Source organism: Cygnus atratus, chromosome 2 (assembly GCF_013377495.2).
Source record: "Cygnus atratus isolate AKBS03 ecotype Queensland, Australia chromosome 2, CAtr_DNAZoo_HiC_assembly, whole genome shotgun sequence".
Lineage (NCBI taxonomy): Eukaryota > Metazoa > Chordata > Aves > Anseriformes > Anatidae > Cygnus > Cygnus atratus.
Window position 1 is genome coordinate 64,931,732 of NC_066363.1, and position 14,478 is coordinate 64,946,209.

Genomic DNA, 14,478 nt, shown 5'->3' on the forward strand with positions numbered 1-14,478 from the left:
TATATAATGGAATGAATACAGCAACACAAATAATAACAAGGCAGCCTACCGTGAAGGCTGTAAGCTGTGTATGGCCCTAAAAGACTGTGAAAGGTGCTAGCACAGTGAAAATAGAAGAAGCTTTTGATTTCAACTTTGTGCCCAGTTCAGACTGGGCAAATTCCTGTGTATTAAATCCACAGCCACTCTTCCACATTCTTCGTGTCCTGGCTTCCCTCCCTCACCAGCCCTGCATCACAGAAACAACCAACTATGAACATTTCCCAGCTCACTAACATTTGTCTTAGCCATTCAGCAGTTTCTGCCAGGATCCTCCTCCTTCTTTATACCCTGTGAATTAATTCTGCTTGCAGCAGCACTAAAGCAAGCTGCTGTGGGCTTGTTTTTTTCCCCTCCCCAATGTGAGTAAATCATCATCGTTTAAGAACAGTAAATGGCATTGAATTGACTTGCCTTTCTAGATGCAAAGATCTTTCTTCCCTCCACATGGCAAAATTGTGCTGAGCCCCTCAGTCCTTTCCCCCTCATCTTTGCTTTCCCAGAATGCATTCCAGGAGAACATGTGGCTCCATACAAAGATATAAAACAGATCTTTCATCATTGAAGGGAAGCAGAGATGTTTACTTCTACAGTCTGGCACAGATCCCTAGCTGAAGCCCACAGATGACTTAGATCACTGGAGGATCCAGCCACTTCAGTAAGATCTCTGAGGAACTTCAGTATACTTCAAACCTGTGCCATGTCTCAGAGCTGACTGAGCCAGCAGGGCTCCAGAGTTGGCACCATCTGCAAGACCCTACTCGGCCCGTTCCTGTAGACACCTCCCTCCCCACTTTCAGAGCCCAGCTGCTGCACCTCTCTGGTCACAGGTTTCTGTTCAGTTGCACCCCTTTCCCACCATGCTTTTAAGGCTGGGGTGGGGCGGTGTTAAAATTCAAAAGCTCCCCTCCCCTCGTTTCACAGCACAGAGACTAAATATATTCCTTCTGAAGGAATGTCCCGTTTGCTGACCCCTTGCACAGCTACTGTAGTCATTCCACCCTTATACGTTCTCCAAGGCACTGGCTTTCCTTCTCCCCAGGTTTTCACTCCCAGGTTAAATTCTATGTGGACAACCAACCTTGTTCAAACAAAGACTGGCATTTGGTGACCTCCCTGAACCATCTCAGGAAAGTCCCACGGCAGCTGAGATACAGATGACTTCTTGCTCCATTTAAAAATAAGTCTGTTTGCAAAAATCAACTCTCAAAGGAGTACAGTACAAACCTTGCTCTTTTTCAGCTAGGAAAGAGTAAGAGTATCTATCTGTGTATAGAAGCAAACCTGGTCAGGTCAACTCAACGTGTTAGACCCCCCTGCAGCCCACAGACACTATAAAGGGGATGGCAGAAGAAAAACTCACACATATTAGATCATTTAGTGAGAGTTGTGTTTCCTTACCAGTCATGCCTTCTGCTAATTTATCAAGCTTCAAAGCTACCCACCATGCACTGCCATTATAAGAGTATAGTATTTTGCAACAAGAGGAACATAAATAGGTCAAAACCTGTAAAAACATATTAGCTTCCTAGATGGCACAGTCCCAGGAGAGGGATTATGCTATTAAACAGTTGTCACAGATGGAGGCCCAAGTTTTCAGAAGCAATTTGGGATTAGCTTCTAGGTGCCTGAATAAGAAAGTTAGAAAGAAAATCTGAAAACTGCTTTTAAGAAGATGCATACTGAAAGCTAAAGACGGATGTTAAGAAATGGAGCCATGCCAGACTGCTAACCATAATAAAGAAAACAAAAGATGGCCACCCAAAAGCAAGAGAGCATTCTACATTCCTCTAGTGTGGCACCAGAGGAAGTCTTTCAGAAAATTAAAAAATTAATTTCTGCATGTGGACTGATTCATTATCAAATATGCAAAAAGAACTTGTATCTGTCTATAGTTTTATGATGTTATGCAGCCACATTAATTTTGGCAGAAGAGGTAATTTAAATCCTTTGAGAAACATTATCCTCTTGATATAAACACATAACTCAGATTAATAGGATTTGTTTATGTATAGCAGTAGGGAGAATAACCCTGAGTTTGGAAAACAGCTTTGTCTCTTAATCAGTTTGGGAAGAACAGAAAAAAATATATACTGAGGACAAGTAATTGAAGAGCATTTGTTAACTCCTGCTAAGTAATAATTGAGTTAATTGATAAATATTTAGAAACAGACACAAACCAGAATATTTTGGACAACCAAAGCAAAATTGTAAGTATGTTCTAAAGAGAAGGGCTGGTAGAATATGCACTGTTAATCACCTTTTTTTTTTTTTTTTTTTTTTTTACAGTCTGGACCAAATCTGTGCTATCCCCAAACCGTATAATTGACTCTGTGTACACAATTTCTCAGTTGCTCAACAATAAGATATTAGCAATAATGGTATAATTATAACTTACAGCTTAAGTAGATAAAAAACTGCTAGTTCTTAACCAGTGGTTGTAATTAAGATTGTAGAAGGACAGTATTCACTGCATCTGCTTAGTATCCAATTTTATTAATGAAACATAAGTTCCAATACAGCAAAGCAGCTGTGTGCTGCGTCCCATCCCTGACCATATCCTGAAAAGAGACAATGAGGGAGCAATGCAACCCAACTTGTAGCAGCTGTAGGAAAAAAAAAACAACAAAACACAGCTCTGTAAGCAATGGTCGAGCACCAGCTGTAGACACAGGATGCATGAAAAGGAAAGCAAGCAATAACCACATAAAGGAAGAGGTTATTTCCTGTGCCCTGAGTGTCACTTTACTTTCAAGCGGGTTGAAGAAAAAGCATTGCTTCCTCTCCACCACCTTCCCCGGCACAGGCAGAGGAAGAGGCAGAAGGCCCGTGGGGCCAACCCAACGCTTGGGGATGGCAGCAGGGCTCGGGATGGCGCCAATTCAGCACCACGGGTGGTGGACAGCGACCACGGGGAAATCGACGAAATTGGGGGTTCACACCCCAAAAATGGGGCAAAAAAAAAAAATAAATCACCCTGCGGCTGCCTGGCATAATTCACCAACTCAGGCTTTCTGAGCAGTGAAAGCAAAAGCTGTGGAATGGAGCGGGCACCGCTGGCATGTTTCACTCGCTTTGGCTCACTCTGTACTGGTTGCTAAGCAATTTATTTTTTTTTAAAAGCTCAAAACTACTCACTGCCAGATGGATTAATGAAAACACACACTTGCACTGCTTAAAACACTTTTCATTTATATATCTCGATATGCCAATACTACTTTCTTCAATTATTTCTTTTAAAGGAATACCAGGTTTGAAAGTAAAGACAAATTCGAGCTAGCAGGGGAAATGGGAGGAACAGGAAGAAGCCGAGTGTAATTATCAAATTTTCTGTGGATTGCAGGAAAGAGGTACCTAGGGACTTGTGTGTCCTTGCAGACTTGTAGTAAAAACAGCATGCCCAGCTCAGCATAGAGATGTGAAGCACCAGGTGACCTGAAGGTGTCTTGCTCTTAACTGGTTTATCTATTTTTAACTACATGACATAACATCACCTGTGACAGCACAAGCCAACTCAGGGTTACTTCAGCAATCAAACAACCATACACAGCCTCATGTGATTTACACCTCACTTGCAGCGCTGCTTTCTGTTCGCACTCCCAGTTCTTCAGGCCTGAAACCTGGCACCTGACCCTGCACTCCAGCCTGTGCCCTAAAATGCCACCCAACTTACCTACAGCTTGGTGTTTTTTAAGAAGCCATGGTCAGAAAGAAATAATGACCCACTGTACGACGTAGCCAACTGCTCTGTTGTTGGTAAAACCAAACCGCGTATTACCCATTACCATGGGTATAACTACAGCAAGGATGACAGGAGGGGGAGGGGAATCCATTCCATCACCAAATGGAGAAAACACATCTCCATCATCTCCAACTTTCAGCCAGCTGAAAGGGGGGAGGAGGGGTGGGGGAGGCTGCAGCATGGCAAGCAGCAACTCTGAGGCAGCCCTTTTCCCCTCTCTGCTGGCAGGCTCAGCTGAAGAAGGGGGTGGCACCACAGGGTATTACACAGTTAGGTCTGTTTGCTGCTGGGACAGGAGAGAGGCTGCAGTACGGCTTCCTGGCTATTGATCCTCACTCCCACCCCTCCATACAGAGGAAGTCTGATGTGGTGCAGAAACCTAACAGAAAGTACTTTCTTTTCCTTTGTTTTGGAGAGCAAATAAGCCCTGGTGTAGTTTGCTGTTGACAGAGCCCGTAAGGGAAGAGAAGGTCAGGCAAGGAGGGAAAACAACAGGCCTAGCAGGAAAGGCACAGGACAGTCACCATGTGTGGCATGAACAGGAGGTGACAGCTGAAATCCCAAAGGCGCCAGGAGGAAGAGGCTGCTGAGAGGAAGGTGCACCAGTGGAGAAGGGGGACAGGAAGGCCAGGCAGGGAGGTTAGTCCCGAGGCCTGGGAGCGTGGATGTGGAAATTTAGGCAGCTGACAAGGCAGACCGGAGAGCGGCCAGCTGAGACAATGGCAGACCTGGGGAGCCAGGGCAGCCAAGGCAGCTGCACCCTCCAGGGCCAACCTCACCATGTGAAGGGGATGAAGGGGAGGTGAGGCTGCCAGGCTGGGGTGGGCGAGCAGGGCAGGACCCCAAGCCCTGCGAGGATGCCCAGGTGGGCGGCAGAGGGCAGCAGGCTGAGGCTGGGGGCACACGCAGGTGCGAAGAAGCAACCCTGGGGGAGCTCGGTGGTGCCTCCTGCCCCCTGTCCCCAAGCCCCTGGCCGTCTCTCACCTGCCTCGAGGTTGAAGGAGATGCGGGCCTCGGCGAGGTAAGGGGTATCGCTCTTGGAGCGGACGCGGCGGATGGGTCTGCGGTCGATGTCCTCCTCGGAAGATGCCGCCATTAATGTGGGTACGGTGAGCAGCGTGGCCCGGCGAGCTAGCGAGGGCGAGCGGGTGGCGGCGGGGAGCGGAGGGGGGCCGGGAGGGAAGGGGCGGCGGGGGGGGGGGGGGGGGGGGGAAGAGGACGGGGAAGGAGAGAGGGAGAAAGGAGCAGAGGGAGGGAGGGAGGAGGAGAGAGAGAGAGAGGGAAAACCCGTCAAGGATCTGCGGACGGGAGCGGAGGCCCTACCCGCTGACCCCCCCGCCCCCGGGAGGACTGCTCCTCCACGGGGGGAAGCCGGCCATGCAACACCCTCCCCCCAACCCCCGCCGGACACACCCCGGCCCTGCCCGAACCCCCCCCCGAGCACCCCCGCCTGGCCCAGGTGCCCCCCACCGCCCCAGGTGCCTCCTGAGCCTCTGCAGCCCTGTGAGCCCCAAAAGTGGCACCATATTGAGGCCACGGCTTGTGGGGTCATCCCTCACCTCTTTCTCCCCTAAGCAGGCATCATGGGGGTTTCTAACCTAGGCGAAGTGCCCGAAGTGAGGCAGAAGGGCCAAGAAGTTTGCAGAAATAGCCTATCTGTCCTGGTATTTTGAAGAACCAACCTGGCTGAGGAGCCCTGCGCAGCACTTTTTGAATGTCCTTCACTTACAGCTGGGCACTCTGTGCTTAAGTCGTGTGGGCAGGTGTGTTTTCAAACACAACTTCATCTTCTCTATTTAATAGCTTCTGATAAACATGTTAATTCTCTTCACGTGGATGTAGGCTGCCTGCCCCATTAGGGCACCAGTGTCAGATGGAAGCTCTAGATGTTAATGTAGGTGAAATAATTTAAAATGCTACTTTTCAAAAATGCTACATAAGGTGTTAAACACTTAAAAATGTGTTCCAATGAGTGTAGCAGTTCATCCTGTTTAATTTTTTTGTTTTGTTTTTTAACAGGAACACAGTCACTTAAGGTCAGTGAGTTGTCAGTATCTCAGAAATCTTTTGTTTTGGTCAGCTGCAATATCAAATGGAGCAGTGAATGCCAGGGGCTCAGCAACTCTGCAAGCAGCCATAGTGGCATTCACAATTATGAATTTTGGGGACAGCTTTCTCGCTCATTCCTGCAAGATCAGCAGTTTTCAGCCACCTTTCTGCCAATTGAACTGACAGATGTTTGGGGGTGTGCCGGATATTTTTCCATGGTTGTACTGTTAGGTTTACCTGAAGTTTGCTGTTAGGACTAATCCCGTCATACAACTTTACAAGAACTTTCATGTTTCTGGATGACCAGAGTGGATAAGACATAAGATCTTGTTTGCAAAGCCCTCCTCTTTGCTTTGATGTTACTAGCGTATCCTAGCTAACACAGGGGGAAATGTCCTATGTTAATAGAAATGCAGGTGCTCACAGCGAAACCGCTGTGACATCCCTGGACCTCTGGTGAACCACCATACTACTGGCAAGCAAGGAGGTACCATCCAGTCCGTGTGCACCTCAAAAAAAAAAAATCCAGAAAAACCAGCATAGGCTGTTTGGGGAAGGGATGGTCTTACATGTGTCAAGGTTGAAGCAGATCCTAGCTTCTTCTAAGTATGGAGTGTCACTCTTAGACCGGAGTCTTCTAATGGGTCTCCGGTCTATGTCCTCCTCAGAAGAAGCCGACATCAGTGTGGGCACAGTGAGAAGAGTTGCCCGACGAGCTGATAAGAAAGAATGAATGAAGAAGAGGATAGAAGGAGAAAAGAGAAATTGAAAAGGGGAAAAAGGGTAAGGAACAAAAAATAATAAAAAATAATAAAATAAAAAAAGAGAGAAAGAAAATTGTTCAATGGAAATGAGAATCTGTAATATGTAGTAGATGAGGCTGTTTCCTTTGAGGTCCCTGCCTCACATGCTGCAGAATTTATGTTCTGCACCAAGTAATACAAAGAGCAGAAAAGACTGATGCGCTGTGTCCCCCCAAGACATAGGTAATACCCCTGTTTCTGACACAGATTTCCTCTTCACAGGTTTGCTAGTTTTGCATCTTACATCACTCTTTTCACAACTTGTCAATAGCTGCAGTCCCTCCTTTTCTGAATACTGTGTTTGATACAGTGATGTCTGAGTAATGGAAGTAGTTAAGTGTTCATTTAGTTTGCACAAATTATTGGAAGCTATGCTTGGAACACATGAAATGATGTGTACAACAGCTATCCAAAAACTCAATTTCTCGGTGTCTTAATTTGGGCACTCAAAATTAACAGCTAATTTTTGCTCTTGATCACTCCATGTCTTAGTGTCTTAATTATGAAATGGGGAGAATCATTATTTTCTTTCAGTAGGTATTTTCTAATAAATTCATTAATATTTGTAAAGTATTCATATATTTTAGTGAAACACCAATGAAAAGCCCATGAGCAAATTAATATTTTTATCTTCTCAACAGGCTCTAAATGGCTTGGGGCCATGTCTTCAAGGAGGAGAAAGCAAAATATTTAATATTGTCTCATTTAGTGAGTACTGCCCACTGATGAAGCAAGTGGTAGGAGAGTAAAAAATAACAGTGTCATCATGCAATTAGAAATTGTACCATAATACATATGGATTGAGGCTGAATTAATGTTGTGGAGGGAACCTTCATTCTGGCATTGCATAAGTATTCAGCACTTGACCTTACAGCCTTGATAATGTCCCTTCAATGTAGGTGTTTTTTATGTGAAATGTAATTATGAGTGTCTGTTGATTGCTTTGGAAACTGAGCCTATAAATTACAAATCACAAACAGAAAAGCCTCTATAAATATATCCACCTCAACTCTCTTTCTGACTAGAAAAAGGTTATCACAAATGCTGGACGGGATCTGGCTGATCACTGAAAGCTTGAGTACCATGCACAAGTACCCTGCCAGTATGTTGCTCTCCCCTCTACCCCATACAGAGTTGGAAAGAGAATTTCTGCTGAAAGCCCATCCTTACCCTTGATGTGGGTCTATTAACATTACTGTGGGGCTCTGTAAGAGCCTTTACTTCCTTAGATAAGAAGGTGCAGAAAAATCTAGGGCTTGAGAATTTCCAACCCTCACATGCTATCCTTTTATTATGACATGGACTTTCAGAGAGCTGTTTTCAGTTCTGGTCTGCCACACGCACACACGTACGTGCCCAAAAATCAGACCTGGCATGCCTTTGTGTTCAACCCTAAGAAGAGTCTAAACCCTGGATATTTCTCACTGGGCATCATCTGGCACAAGTCCTTATCTCAGGGCTTTTGTAAGCCACCACACTTCAAATAGCTAATAATGAACTGTATTTTCCTGCTGGGAATGGAGAGCATGACTGATGGTGACTAAGAGAAACTTTTGCAGCCTTGTAACTGCAATTCTTGCTTTAAAAAGTTTTTGAGAGTTCCAAATAATATCTGTCAATCAGAAGCCTTCAGATGCCTAAACCCTGAGTTAGGTGTTAGATAAGATAGCATATAATTAATATGATTTAACAAAAGCTGTCACACTGTATTTTTCAATTTGCAGAGTTACATAGTTTTCCAAACAAGAAAATCTGTGCTGCTGGGGGTAGCAGTTATTTCTGGTCTAACTTATTTGTTTTGTGGTTTTAAATAGATTTCTTTCAAGTTTTTGCTCTCTCCTAACACAGCATCTGAATTTGAAGTAAAAGCATAGGGCAAGAGTTGAAATAAATTTAATGAGGTCAGCTATTTAGATTAAGCTAAAGTAAACACTGCTGTTAGACTGTAAACTATTACTCCATTGTAGCAGGGATGTACAATAATGAAGATGAAAGAGAACGGAAAACTTCTGCCAGGGAGAATTTTGTGTACTGCATCATCAAATGTATACCAAAGGAAGATTTATCTGTATATGAAGTCAACATTGCAAAAAACATCTCATAAAAGAACCATGTAAAAGATTTGTCCTTTAAAACTGGTATGATCTAGCTGTAGTTAAAGTCAGTGAAAGGCCACCCATGCACTTCAGGGATGGTTGGATCACAGCACAGGGGACTATTCAGAAAAAAAAAAAAAATTGCATACACATTTATTGTACACAAAAGATGAGTGAGCTTTTCTGTAGTCATTTATAAATCATTTTTTAACTTTTGGGTCAAAACATTGGGATCTGGCCTGTATACATTTTGACTAGAGGTAGGTGGTTGTTGGAAAATATTTCCTGGAGTATTATTTACATATTATTTTGACAACCATGATTATCTCCCCTTTATGTATATTATCAACTGCTTTCAAGAATGCCTGGAAATTTTAAATAAACATTGGAAAATTTTCAGAGGGAGCTAATATGTGTTGGTGTTATTGGTGGGAGCTAATATGTGTTGGCAGTAAAAAACTAAGATCAATTATTTCACAGCTGTGGAACAGGAAGGTATAATTTATCACATTCAAATACCCATATGGTGACACTGAATATACATGAATGGCATGAATATACCTGTACACACTTTTCCTTATGACCCTGTGTCCATATGACCCTGTGTCCACCACTGACCCTGTGTCCACCACTGACAACCAACCAGTGTTTCTAGCTTGAGGTACTCTCCACAAATGAGCTCAGTGTCTGCTACACATTTTTAGGAGATGACTTTTCAGAAAAACTAGGAAATATCCCCTTGAAGGTGCTGGAGTACAGGAATGACATTATGATACATGCTAAGGGGCCCTCTTATGCTGCAAATGGATTTGAAAGCAGCGTCTGAAAACTCATTTCAAACAGCCATTCTAGCATTGCACAGAACACACTTAGTCATTTTGGTTAAATTATTTTGTTCCATTTGCATTGTTCCTGATGTGGTAGGGTTATGCTACAATCAGCATGTTTTGCCAACATCAAGTTTGGTATTTGTTAGAAAGAGAAAAGAAGGTAGCTAATGGAGGAAAAAGAAATTAAAAGATAGAAATGCTGTAATGTATGTAATGACATTAGAATTGATTATATATAATCTCATATTTGTTGTCTCAAAACACTGTATGTTAGTGAAGTATGATACAAGTATGCATTTGGGAGAGGGGAATGGAAAATACATGAAGGATTATAAGTGTGTGTTTAGAGACCTTTTAAACATGTAATTTCAATATGTTTAGTTAATCTGAAGGTGGTCCAATTTCTGAATACTGTTTGAAATTACCAAAAACATGGGGGACAGTTTGCAAAGAATTATTGGTGGTTTCCATTTTTTTTCCATTAAAATACTTTTTCACATATTTTAATACAAATATTAGTACTGATTTTGATTGCCAAGAACTAGCTTTATGTTTTGAAAAGTTATTTTTTTTTTAAGACTAATGTTTTTGAAAAAATTTGGACATTTTTAATCAGAAAACTTTCTGAGGTGGAAAGTCATCCTCTTAGAATTATTTAAAGAAAATGTGAAATATTAATCTAGATTTTCTTGTCCACTTTTATCAATCAACTTTTATTGAAATGTTTTTAAAACATCTTATTGGTAATACAAGTACCCTAGTCATTTTTGGCTTAATAATTTCTTCATCTAGAAACTCTAGTTTACATAACAGTTTCTTACCTCTGAATGGCAAAACAAACAAACGAAAAACCACCACCTCTTGAGACCTGATGTTTTTAATCTTACTACGAGCAAAGCGCTAAAATGTTTCTGCTGGAGATGCCTAGACCTAGATGTGTTGGAAAGGCTATCTTTCTGTGGTGTATAATCACAAGTAACTTCAGATAGCACACAAATAGCTGTAAAAGAATATTGGCTTCACAACAGAAATCTTAAAGAGCAAAAACTCATTTCTCAGAGCAAATTTTAAACAAGTTGGTAGAATACCTTTGAAATCATTTTAATTGCAGTGCTGCTGTTGCTGACTGAGTAGGATTTTTTCTTGCTACTTATTTTTATTAGAGAAGGGTATGAGCTTCTTATTTGATTTACTGCATTCTGCTGGCATCCTCTGCTCTTTCAGTTTTCCTCCTTCATGCTTCAGTGGAAAGGGCTCACTATAACATTACATGTAGATAATGCACACAGCAATGTAGTTTTGGCTACATATGAGCTTTAAAAATGTTGGTTCTGGTAGGTTTTGATGCATCTAGAACATGACTGTGCTAAAATATTGTTAGTTTGTGAATATTTGTTAAAGACAATCAGACGGTGGGTCCAAATGGATGCTTACCAGAAAAAGAAAATCTTGTGGGCTGATTTAATGCCACTTCACTTTTGTCTTGTTTTAAATTTAAGTGATAAAGAACAACATTTGACGGATTAGAGATGTGTAATAGGGTTTGACTGGCAGGAGAGGGAAACAGTGGAACATGTGTGCAAGCACTGGCGAGGACATAATTTGGTATTTATGACGAATGATTTATAGGCTTTTGTCTCCCGGATAAACAGAGAAGTACATGCATATGGATTGTTGTCTCTCTCTAAAGCGAAGCTGTTGAGATCTTTGACACCAGTTTGATGGAAACCAGTAATCTGAAAGAAAGTACTCAGACACGTGGTTGCAAGCAATAGAACATAAGGCAAAAAGACATCCACTTTGATGCACATGCTTGTTATGCTGGTTTGTGATATTTGGTAAGTTTATGCACAATATGCCTACTTAGCATTTGTTGTACATTTTAGAGGAAATGTGCTTGTTCCTTCTTTGAATCCAAAGGCATAGGCTAAAGAAAACAGAATATATGTATGTATATTAAAAGAAAGAAGGAAAGAAAGGAAAGAAAGAGAGAGAGAAAGGGAAGGGCAAGCAAGCAGCTAGGTGATTATGAAACAGGGACAAGTAGGGGTTTTGTTATTTGAAATTATTTTTTAGTTTAGTTGAAAAATTAAATTTAGTGTTCAGAATATTTTTTTTTTTCAAGTGCGAGCCACGTATAGGATTTCCATATTTTCTGTGTTTAGGGGTATAAAGAATAGGATCGCAAAAATACTAGTTTTATTTAGATATGCCACTTAGAATTAGAAGATTCTAATTTATTCCGATTTTAATTTGGCTGACTGGATATTGAAATAAATGACCAAAAAGTAGCTGAAGCACAGTTGCTGCAACTCATCATGAGGTATTTTTATACAATTGCTGAAGCTAGTCTACCTGACTCTGCAAGCCAGAGACTCTCATCATGGCACTCCGTTGCCTGTTCATAAATTCTAAATAATGACAGAAGATGTGCAAAGGGGGGAAAATGTTTAAAAAGGATAAGGGCAGGGTTGATGTTGATCAATTACTTGGATTTAAAGGGAGAGAAATTGATTACAACAGCTCATTTGCTGTTATTAATTTGCTATTTTTAATGTTATTAGTCTAAGAACTAATAACATCACATGAATAAGACAAGCAAAATAACATAATTCTGAAGAGATGTTAATCTATGGGATGGATTATTTGTAAAATTTGGGTGGGTGGAGTATCCAAATGTTACTTTACACAAGGAACATCTACAGTGGAATCATTCTGGACTAGGATTTGGGAATACTGCAGCAATACTTTTGTGAAATAATGGACATAATTTAGTATGCAAAAGCAGGAGGGAAGTAGTACTGGGTAGTCAGCAATGATTAAAGTCAAACATCTAGAATGAGTCAGCACTGCCTGAATTAAATTAAATGAGCAAAAGTGAAGCACAGTGAAATAAATAAATTGTGGCAACAGAGTGGGAGAGGGGAATGTGGAGTTAAAACTGTAACTGGGAGTATTTTATTAAACCTGGAAAACTGACAGAGCAGGATTTCCTGAAATCTCTTGAGCAATATTTCCATATGTGTCTATACAATCCTGTGCATGCGTTATCCATTTGCCCTGTGTACTATGTTCTTGCTTATTTCCATATTTTTTTCTACTTTGCATTCTTTTAATCACTCCTTACATTCACCAAATAGATTGCAGGAATGTTGCAATCAGTAAGAGCATATCTCATGCAAGTGGATCTTTGAATTACTTATAGGTACAAAGATAGTTCAAGATAAGCCTTCAACAGAGTTTTGTTCAGTTATTTAAATATTCACAGTGTATCTTGCCACATGGACTGGCAAACAACTTTAACGTATGTAGGAACATCTTGGAATATCTCAATTAATGCAGTTAATTTTAAGCTTCATGCCCCCTGCTGGTGCAAAAGGAGATGAGACTGGAAAAGTGGATATGGGTCTTGAGGAAATTAGAAAAGATTTTATGCTCAAGTCAAAAGTCACCTGAGAGCAGAGGGGAACCTGGGTTCCCATCAGGATCAAAGTTGGACTGTAGAGCAGGGATGGACTTGCACAGCCCAGAACAGCATCCTGACCATGATGTACAGCCCATCCAGTCGGGTTCTGATTTATGGCTGTTAGAGGGGGTGAGCCCTGTGACCCCTTCCATCAAACTCACGGCCGCAGAAAAGTGTTATGTAAAGTTCGCAATAGGTATCTCTCCTTTTTTGAGGGTACCTGAAGCCTTCATTTATGACGCACCAAACAGAAGTCATTCTTCTCTCTTAGAATTCACTTAAGATACTTTATCCCCTTTTGTACAATGGCAGAGAGAGGTTCCTTGTTTCTTGATCCTGAACAAGCCTAGGTGTGAGCCAATAGGAACCAGCAGCCAGGGCACTGCGTGCTGTCCCTGTACGTTGTTTCATTTCCTGTGCTCAAGGCCAGCTCTCTGATACAACACAGCTGTTGGAGAGAGCAGTTTGAGACACTCTGACCAGCCTTGGAGCTGTAGAAGAAAAAGCCAAAAAGCCTCAGGTATTGCTTTCTCCCTTTGGGAACTGCATTTACCCTTTGCCTGCTTCCTGAGCCCGTGGCTGGCTACGTTCCTCACTGATCCATATCCTGGCTGCTGACTTGATGTCCTGCTTGGCCTTGTGCTTGCCTCATTGCCACGGACCTGTCTGGTGATCTGGACTCTTGGCTGAACCTGGGTGACCATCTCTGCTTGTGTGCTTCAGTGTTTTACCTCTCATAGGAGAGACCATGCCTCCGCCTGTCTTGCTGCCTCTTGGCTCGCTTTCCCTTGCGGAGCGGCCTGCTAATGCTGCTCCTCAACGCCAGCTTGCTCAGCTCTGACAAATATGAGGGGTTCCTTTGCAAGCCCCAAAGCAGGAGTTCCTTAAAGTTGAACTTCAAACCAGCTGTCTCTCCAAATGAGGCTACCACTGTTATGGTCTGCAAATTTACAGCTTTTGATTACAGCCTGACCTGTTTTATGAAGTTACTCCATTTCCTGAGTTAGGTGCCTTCTTACTTGTCAACATGGGATTCCCTCTATGCAAACAAATGCCATTAGCGCAGCCATCTTCCATCTGAGTTCACTCCCTAGGCTTTTTTAATTTGTGTAGAGAGTAAGACATGATTTATATTATCCCAAGGAAGATTTCTATGATTAGGTGAACTCTGCTCTCAAAATGACTGAGACTCTCCACTGATACATGTTAGTCAGCTAGTCAGATGTCTTGGATGGAAACATCTTCACTGAGGACACCTAAGAGTGAGCTGCATCCTACTCCAGGCCCCATTGTATGCTTTCAGGCCTTATGTCTGCAAGCCACGGTAGATTTGTATTTAGAATACACTGACATTCAGGAGCAACTAGTATTTTAATTCCCCACACTTCAAAGGCAGAAGACTTTTTCAAAAACGTAAATCCAGGTCCGTATTTACATTTCAGATTTGGACTTT

The 14,478-nt window shown here is 42.2% G+C and overlaps 1 protein-coding gene across 8 annotated transcripts in view; it reads right to left on the reverse strand.

The window, feature by feature from the left end:
* PHACTR1 (phosphatase and actin regulator 1) overlaps window positions 1-14,478 on the reverse strand; it is a 374,079-nt gene that overhangs the window by 296,670 nt on the left and 62,931 nt on the right. For all 8 annotated transcript variants that reach the window (XM_050708558.1, XM_050708552.1, XM_050708555.1 and 5 more), the window contains 2 exons: window positions 6,400-6,546; window positions 4,766-4,912 (listed from right to left, as the gene is read on the reverse strand). In XM_050708558.1, the coding sequence (XP_050564515.1) occupies window positions 4,766-4,912; window positions 6,400-6,546 (294 nt within the window). The remainder of the gene's footprint in view (window positions 1-4,765; window positions 4,913-6,399; window positions 6,547-14,478) is intronic.